This window comes from Equus caballus, chromosome 5 (assembly GCF_041296265.1).
Source record: "Equus caballus isolate H_3958 breed thoroughbred chromosome 5, TB-T2T, whole genome shotgun sequence".
In the NCBI taxonomy this organism is placed as follows: Eukaryota; Metazoa; Chordata; class Mammalia; order Perissodactyla; family Equidae; genus Equus; species Equus caballus.
Genome location: NC_091688.1, coordinates 55,077,531 through 55,086,792, shown reverse-complemented (window position 1 = coordinate 55,086,792; position 9,262 = coordinate 55,077,531). Strand labels below are relative to the sequence as shown.

The following is a 9,262-nucleotide window of genomic DNA, read 5'->3' as shown; positions in this document are numbered from 1 at the left end:
TTGGGCTATGAGGATTTTTAGCTGCATCACTGGGGGAAGCATCAGTCCCTCCCCTGGCATGACCATGGCCTGGTGTCCAAGTCTATTGTTCCAGCTGTGTGATGTGGCAGCCCTTGGCCTCCAGCCCTGCTCTCCATCCTTGGATTTCATGACTGGGAGAGCCCTGGATCCTCCACACGCAATCAAGGGCTAGGTTTCTAGTCTTGCAATTGCAGGGCTAGGATGTGGTCAGCGGCCCAGTGGTCTGCAGCACAGACCCACCAAAGCAGATTTCCCTGGGGCAAGTTTTAGTTCCCAAGTAGCCTGAAGAGGCAACTCCAGCTCTGAGAGGCCAGCCTACAGAGGACCAGACTGGTGAGTCATTCCTTAGCTCTCAAGTTCAATCTTTTTACACCATTACAAAACCCAACATGAGGACTCAAATGTGTCTTATCTAAAATTACAACACTCTCAGGATAACCAATGTGTTACCAGTTGTGTTAAAACATATTTGTGCAGATCTTGAATAAGGTTCCTTCATCTGCTTAACTGAAACATATCCTGAGAATTTAAGTCAAGTCATTTAAAAAATACTGCTACCATTTAGAATTATGCATGTGTGTTGTAGAAGTTTCTGCTAATAGAATCTGGAAATGAACTCCATGTAGATATAAGACTGCTGATGCCATACAGATCACAAAAGTCAAATATTTATGTTCAAATGTCTCACTAATTGACTTTAAAAAAAGCAAACGTAGGAACAAACTTGGTAACATATTTATATGCAAAATGATATTTTATAATTGCATATGTTAAGTTCTACACAAAATTTGAGGAATAATATTGCAAATTAATGGTTTAAGTAACAGCACCATCAATATTTTTAATTACATCCCAATCCTCAGTTCTGGCTTTAGCAAACACTCTCCATTTCCAGTGGAAGGCACTTTGTCTTGAGCAATTGTCCACCTGTCACCAGCCAGTGCACAGAGAAGTGACTCAGTCCTGCAATGCTTCCTATCTGACAAAAGCTTTTTCCTCAAAAGCATTTATTAATGACCCAACTGGAGAAAGAAAAAAAGAAGCCTAGTGCTAGGCTTTGTGGGATTCAGAGTGAAAAGAAAATGCTTTCTCTCTCAGCAAATCACGACCCCATGAGCTAGATCATTGTGAGACCGGGGATACAGGAAAGGAAAATAAAAACTGCAGTGCCACTGAACTTGACATGTAACCTTTTTTATTTTGTGATAAAAATGCTTTCATATAAATTTCATCTTAACTACTTTTAGAATGAAACTTTGAAAGTAAAAACAAAGTGTGCGTTTTCCTTACTATGTATAGTTAGGAATACGCAGTCATTTTATTGGTTACTGGGTTTTTCATACAAACAGATATAATATCACTTTTAAGGGAAATGTACACAAGGAAGGAACCATAGTACCAGACAGTTACGAGTGGGAGTCTCAGGGCACATCAACGTGTCCTCTCAGTCATCATACATTCAACGTACTGGTTAAGGCCAAAATCCCCAAACCATCTGCCAACGAAACATTACAGATTTGGTTCTTTTCTATGCAAGAATTGTGAACTAGCAAATTTAATAAAGGATGACATAATGGACTTGAGCATCTTAGCTGATTGCTTACATTAAAATCTTTAACTCTCAGTCTCCCTTTCCCTCAAACCTCTCCCTCGCTCACCATCATGTAAGTCAGAAAACGATGCTTAACACAAAACAGAAAAAACAAACAATTAAACAAAACATCTATCCCCCAGACAGACAGGAGTCAAAGGAAAAAACTTATAAAAATAAAAATAAACCAAAAATGGGGGGGGATGACCTATAGACGGCATAAAAGATGTGTTCCATAAAAACCTAGTCTCCAATTCTGAACCCAAATGAGAAAGTGATTCTCCGTCTTACCTTCTCTTTTATTAGATTCTATACACTCAAGGGCTCTTAAAATGTAGGAGATTGATAAATGCTCGAAAGGCAGTGTCTTCCTTCTCATCACTGAAGCCTGTTGTCTGTAATGGCAGCTTTCACATTCCCTTCCCCAAAACCCAAGGATCCCAAGAAGGAGAAGCAAGCAAGTTAGGCCTACATTGAGCTCAGGGAGGGGAGAGGCTATAAACGATCCAAGCTGCTGGATTAGAGGCTGATACTTTCAGGATGTGGGGCTGGAACAGGATGACAGAGAGGGTCAGATGTGGTGGGGTCCACAGTGGTCCATGCAGATAGGTTCTCCCCATCTGTGAATTGACAAATGGGTCCAAGGATAGAGAATCACCATTTAGAATGATAAAATGTCATACACCATGAAAGGGGCTGCTGGAGCTGCCATGTGAGAGAATAAAACACAGAATGAACAATCTGCTTACGTCAGGGCAGAACTAATTATTTTTGTTGGTTAAATGAACTTGGGCAAGACAAAAAACCATTTGTAGACTGCCATGCTAACAGACACACAGGGTTTCCATATAGGGCCATAGACAGATAAATCAGGTAAGTGAGAAGCACTGAGAAACACTCCCAGCCAATGGGAATGAAGACTATCATTCAAACCAAAACAGAGTAGGGAATTTAACTATTAATATCTACAAAAGGGCCCGGCAGAACTAATTTTCCAGGTTTCATGACATCATAGCACAGGGAGAAGTGACAGTGTGACCACAGGACCAATTATCAGCAGACTCAGGGAGAAGAGGAAGAAAGCTATTCTCCTCCTATTTCTAGTGATGACTGGAATGCTTCTGCCCTTGACAGAGGGTCAAGGCAGTTACCAAGATCACAGATACAGAGAGGAGACTCAGGTGAGATGCAATCACAATCTGAACCTGAGGATGAGAAAGACGGTGAGTCTGAAATTGTCCATTATCATCTAGAAGGTGACACTAGGAAAGGGAAGTGTCCTGATAAGTGTCTTTGTTAATTGCCTAAACAGCAGTGTCATGACTGCTTCAAAGGAAAAGAAAAGGTAGCAAAAAATAGCAAAGGCTGCCTCATAGTTCCTCCCTTTCCAACCTTCTTATAGGGCTGGCTTGGACCCTAGAGAACGAGGCCAACTTTCTATTTCCTGCACTTGAACATAGAAAATCCATGTGTGCGGTGAGAACCTACTGGGTGTACCAGTAACTCAGACCATACAATGTGGAGGGAAGACTGGTAAACAGGCCTTTGATCAGAAAGAGAATCAAGAAGTAGAGACAGTGATCACCTGATGAAGGGAGGGCGACTGTCATGGGGTCCCTTGAGCTGAGGAAGGTTCAGTTCTAAATGGCAAGGGAATATCGTCTCAGACATTTTCTTCTGTGGAGATAGATGGAAGGAAAAGCTCAACAGCTAGGACTAGCTTCACCTGCTGGATGAGTGAGTGAAGCAGGCCGAGGGTTCTAAGCTCTGGGAACAAATGTGCTTCATGCTGGCAGTCAATGGAATGCTTGGCAGGAAGGGAAGGGGGGGACCTGTCAGTGGGTAACCACTTCTTGCATGAGTTAGCTTATCTCTGGGTCATTCCAACATTCCAAACCTTTGTCTGTCTGTTTGTTTTTGTAAGGAGGTCACAGTACCTATGGTGCCAAGGAAAAGATGTCACCCTGACTAGGCCCACAAATGGAAAACAACCAATTTTTATCCTTCTTTCTAGTAAGGTTTATATGAAGCCCCACATGCAGGCAAGAGAATTAAGGTGCAGCCTCTTGAAGGGGTCTCCTGTCCCCAAAATGGGTTCGAAGAAATATATTTTGCTCCCTTCTTCTTCTGGGAGTCCTATTATGTAGGAGAGTATAATAGGTCCATTTTCTAAAGAAACATACCTGAAAGGTTTATGCTGAGAACCATAACCAAAGTAAACCCTGTGAGACTCCTAGGGGCACTGGGAAAGGAGGAGGGGAAAAAGGAGGCTGAAGTTGCTTTCCAGAGCAGGAATGAGTAAAAGCACAAAGGTCTTGCCCTAGAACATGCTGGTGTGGCTACAACCATAGAAAGGTGCAAAAATTAAAGCACCAAATGAAGTCAAAAGAATTTCCAAGGATGAGAAGATGAGATAACTCAACTCAGGCAGAATTCCAGGGCACAGTTCCCAGTAGGACTCTACTATAGAATCTTCTCATGGATATGGCAGAAGCCCCCAGGGCTTAAAATGCAGTCTAAGCTGCAAGACTGTCTGGGCTACAACAGGCATCCATCCATCCTAGTCTCCAAATAGAAGAGAGTAAACATGGTCCCAAGTCTTGTATTCATCTTGCATTTCCATGAACTTGGCTTGATGGGCAAGAGACTAGAAGGAGCCATGTCTCTCCCCTACAAAACTCTGCATATAGCCAGTGAAGCTGATAAAATTGCTTCCCTTGCATTATCTAAAAGGTAAGAGCATCTCCTCTCTTCTGCCTCCAGAGGCTGGTTCCAGAGATTTCTTCATTTCTCTCCCGGATGACCTTCATTTGTTCCTCAGCAGCATTTACAATAGGCAGTTCTGTCCCTAAACTGGAGGCAGACTTTTTCATGCGTAAACCTGCATGTTGCTGCGTGGTGGCTCAGACATATGTGTCCCAGGTCCCCGCTGACCTGCTCCAGCACCCCCAGGAGTAGGGCTGGTGGTCACATCTGACCAGTCAGAAGCAGAGTGGGGTGATGAACTTGACCACTGGTCAGGAGATTCTGGGGATGGTGTCAGGTAGGGATGTTCACCCTGGAGGTGACCACTGTGACTGGGTGTTCGCTCAGCAGCATTCGAGGAAGCATAACTATGCTGTGAAGGGGGTGTGGGATACTTGCCCACAGAGGCTGGAAAAGGATGATAGGCTGGCAGAATGGTTTGAGCAACCTGCCCATCCTGCTGGGGCATCATGGCAGTGGGGAATGCCACACTGGGCAAACGAGCCATTTCTGGAATCTGGTACATGGTGGGCAGGGGGCCTGCAACAGCAGGAGGGCAGTTGGACTGAGGCTGGGGAGCCCCAGCTGGCTGGGCAATACTGCCTTTGGGGATTAGCTGGAAAGTCACAATGGGGGGCAAGGGCTCCCGAGGGGTAGTTATATGCTTCCCTTCAGGTGGCCTGCTCTGGGGAGCTATGCCAGGGTGGGTGCCCTCAGCTGGAGCCAGGACCATACCAAACATCTCATTGTACTGGGTCTCATTCATCTCCATGCGGTTCATCCAATCTGCTGGCACAGTGACTGGATGTAGCCTACCCAAGCTCCCTGCACTGCCATTGCCTGGGGGAACAATGTGGTGGTGGGACAGCAGCTGGCTCACTGAGGGCAGCACAGTGCTGGCCCCATGAGACAAAGGCTGCATCTCATGAAGGTTAGAGAAAGAGAGTGCATGCTGCGCATGAACTGGGGCAGGGGGTGCAGCAGTGGCCAACATAGGGTTGGGTGAAGCCTGTAAGATTCCAGGAGATGTAATCATTGGAGAGGATGTGGTGTCAGAAACATATGTGTGAGGAGATTCTAGGGAATCAACAGGGGATAAAGTCACTGAGCTCTCAGAGAGCTGGCCCTTATCACTCAGAGACTTCTTCCTCCTACTACCCTTGGCATCCTTGGTCTCCTTGGCAAGGTTAGGGAGGCTAGTGGGCATGGCACTCTTGGCATTGGGCCGTCTAGGCTTCTTGCCCATTGGGGTGTGCTTCAGACTGAGGAAAGATCTGTTGGGCCCACAGATGACAGGTGAAAGAGCAGAAGTCAGCACAGTGCCTGGAGGGCTTGGTGTCACATTGTACTCGTCCAGGAGGCGGACAATGTCATGGTGCATGCGGTCCCGAGCCACATCCCGAGGAAGACGATCCATATGGTCTGTGATGTCCCGATTGGCAAAATGGTCTAAGAGAATCTTGGCTGCTTCATAGCTCCCCTCCCGGGCAGCAAGAAACAGAGGTGTCTCTTCCTGCAGAAAAGGCCCAGATAGAGCACATTTTAATAACGTTCTTGAGAATACAGCAGTTTCTCAATCTTTTTGTTATTATCATTCCCTTAGACATTTTTTTCCTAACTCCCTCCCACATGAAATTTTAATACCACAGATAAATTGTATATCTACCCATGTACTGAATGGATATCTGCATTTTATATACAAAAGAGTAAGATGATTTCGCACCTCCTCAACAATCAATTTTCCCTCATTGAGGATGTTATCACCTTAATGGGGAATGTATGAAATTAAACATGCCACTGGGCCAGAGAGTCACTTAAAAGAGCACTGAGCTCACCGAAATAGGGTTTTAAGAGGAAAAAGAGTTAGAAATAAGACAGGTAGGAGGGGAAGAACCTAGAGCATGTAGAGAAATGGCAAAAATAAGGGAAAATAAAAAGAAGAAGAGATAAAACGTGTTCAAGAAAGAACTAAAATAAGGGAACAGACGAAATAAATGAGACAAGATAAGATGAGTGAGAGAGGGGAAGCCTGACATAAAACTCAGGAAGAAAAGTAAAGAGGAAAACATCATGGTGTCCAACAGGAGAGAAAAGAGCAGTGGGAAAAAATGAAAACACACAGGAGAAAAGGAAGTGAGTGTGGACGGAACTGAGAGCAGGAGAAGAGAAATGTCAGAGAAAAGAGAGGCGGAGAAGGCCACGCCAGTTATTTACAGCACAGCCCGGTTGAGACTGAGTGCTGAGCAGACAGAGGGCTCCATCCTGACACTGCTCTGGAGAAGCCCAACACCCTTCCTCAAGCTCTCTGGACCAACTTCCTTTCCAACCTGCCTTCATCTTTGTCTACACATATCACAGGAGGAGCTACAGGACAAAAGGGAAGGCCTTCTAATCTGAGGCGCTGCCATGCCTGCCCTCCAGCTCAGAGCCCAGACTGTACCTTGTTGTCCTGCATGTCTCGGTTGGCCCCATTTTTCAACAGCAAAAGGGTCGCCTCCACATTATTGACAGCAGCTGCCCAGTGAAGAGCAGATTTTCCTGCAAGGAAGAACATTTTTATAAGCAGACAAGAGTTTAGAAGGACGTGAGCTACTCCTAGTAGAAGGAAACATCATAACTTATACAAGAAAACCTTAAACTTCCCAAAGAGCAACAGAAAGCCAGTTCTCTGTGAAGGCCCATAGGAAAAACCTAAGTGTTATCTTCTTGTTCCTCTGTTCTAGAAATACTTCTACAGGCTGGCTGGCCTTCAGAAAACCTCTGTGTAAAGGACCACTTGTCTACGGTACCCACATCCTCCACATGGCAGAATCGACCATTGGAGGATCTACCAATCACACACTGAAGACAACAACCTATTTATTTATTACATGTCAGACTGTGTATTCAGGATCTCCGACAACCCCCCGAGTGAAGTCAGCTCTCATAAGTCCTCGTATCAAGAGTGGTATCGCTGGGAATCTACACAGGAAATCTATGCGATCTACCTTTCACAGACCTGCTTTGAGGACCAAGAACCCTCACTAAAGATCCCTTCCCATCTTCATCTATGGACTTCCCACTGGTCCAGTTCTCTGAACTCAATATGTCGAAAAGGAAGAATTAATGAATTAATCTTCAGTGGATTCAGATCTGAGACAGTTCTTTAAGGATCGTGTAACAATTTTCCTCCTTAGAGGCATGCTTTTCAGGGGAGAATTTGAATCCCTGCCTTTTGTCCCTACCATGGTCATCCACTGCATTCACATCTGCTTGGCAGTTGATCAGTTCTGCCACCATTCCCTCCACAGCCAGGCGGGCAGCCAGGATCAGGGGTGTGGTACCATCATTCATCCTAGCATCTAGATCAGTTACTCGGTTGCGGATCAGAATCTAGAAGAGGAGAACGTACAGAAAACAGAGTCACCTGGATTAAGGAAAATCATGAAGCTAAGAAAAGAAACAAAAGCATCAGAGCTGAAGCTACACTGTAAGTGCCTGGAAGGGACGGAATGTCTCGTTATCTTTGTGCCCAAAATTCTACCATGGTCAATCAATAAATATTTGTTGAATGAAAGTACAAATAAATGGATGCTCAAGAGACAATGGCTCATGTAAAGTGATGTATTTCTACTTTCTAAAGAAAGAAGGAGGTGTGGGAAAACACCATAATTTCAATTATGGCGTTAGTTTAAGCTGATTCAGAATACTTTCAATTTCCTCGTAAGGGTAAAATAAAAGGGCCTCAAGGAGTACACTGTGAACTCACGTCAAGAAAACCACCAAGGAGCAGCTGGAAGCCCATATGGTCAGATAAATTTACAGAGAGAAGCTGGCACTAGTCAAAGGCTTTATAACAGGTAAGACTCCTATCTGATCCATTCATTTGGGAGGCATTTTGCACATCGAAAAGAACAGTGATTAAGAATCAGAAGACTTGTGTTATCTGCTGTTGGTTCTATCACTATCTGGCTGTACAGAGTTAAGTCAGTTTGCCTGCCTCACTTTTCCTGCTTTTCCGTCTAGCAAGCATGACTCTACTAACTGCCTTATTCTCTCAAAGAATTATTGAACAAATATAATGGGATATTAAGTGTCTTAACAAAGATAAAACATTATAGATCCAAAAGGAACCAACTCTTCTCATGTTCTTTACCTGGAAGACACCTTGTGCATCAGCTGCCACTGCAGCATGGAGAGGGCAGCGGCCCATGTTGTCCTGGGCATTGGCATCTGCACCTGCATCCAGCAGACGCTTGGCAGCATCAGCTCTTGAGTAGCGGGCTGCAAGGTGCAGGGCCATCTCACCAGTCCGGTCTGTCTGGGCCTGGAGGCTGGCACCCTGGTAGACCAAGTCTGTGATGATGTTGGCAGAAGAGTCCTCTGCATCTTCATCTTCATCACTCATATCTGAGCTGCCTCCTCGGAGAGAAGCCAGCATCAGTGGAGTGCACCCATCTACAGGAAAGGAAAATTCCAAAAAGTATTCAAAGAGGAGAAGGACATTAATGTTCAATTAACTCTATTGTTGGAAAAGTTCAATTTGAGTAAAGTTCTTCTTATGGGGGAAAAAAATCCCTGTGGTTCCTAATTGGCAATTCATTTTACATTTGGCACCTACTTTTCCTCTGATATTGTCCCTTCTGTAAAGAGTAAAGGGAAAGTAAGAGTCATTTTAAGCTGGGGGATCTTTTCTAAGTAAACAAGCTTTTCTCTTCAAGTTTCTAAGTGCTATGTTATTTTGAATTGGACAACAATTTGAAATATCCAATATTAACAGAACTATATGCACTCAGGTGTCAACTAAACTAATTCTCTAGCCTTCTGATTGGGGATATTATCTTTCTATCCTAGTAAAATCTATCCCATATAATCAGCCTGTTCTCAAGCATGCTGTATGTGAAGCAATGTGAAATCCTCCCCTTT

General features: G+C 44.4%; 1 protein-coding gene across 2 annotated transcripts in view; it reads right to left on the bottom strand.

Moving 5' to 3' along the window:
- Positions 1-1,199: 1,199 nt before the first annotated feature.
- The window catches only part of NOTCH2 (notch receptor 2), a 153,775-nt gene continuing 145,712 nt past the window's right edge, over positions 1,200-9,262 (bottom strand). For both annotated transcript variants that reach the window (XM_023642104.2, XM_070268447.1), the window contains exons 31-34: positions 8,493-8,794; positions 7,582-7,729; positions 6,798-6,895; positions 1,200-5,870 (exon numbers count right to left, since the gene is read on the bottom strand). In XM_023642104.2, coding sequence (XP_023497872.1) covers positions 4,482-5,870; positions 6,798-6,895; positions 7,582-7,729; positions 8,493-8,794 — 1,937 coding nt within the window. In that variant the 3' untranslated portion in view covers positions 1,200-4,481. The remainder of the gene's footprint in view (positions 5,871-6,797; positions 6,896-7,581; positions 7,730-8,492; positions 8,795-9,262) is intronic.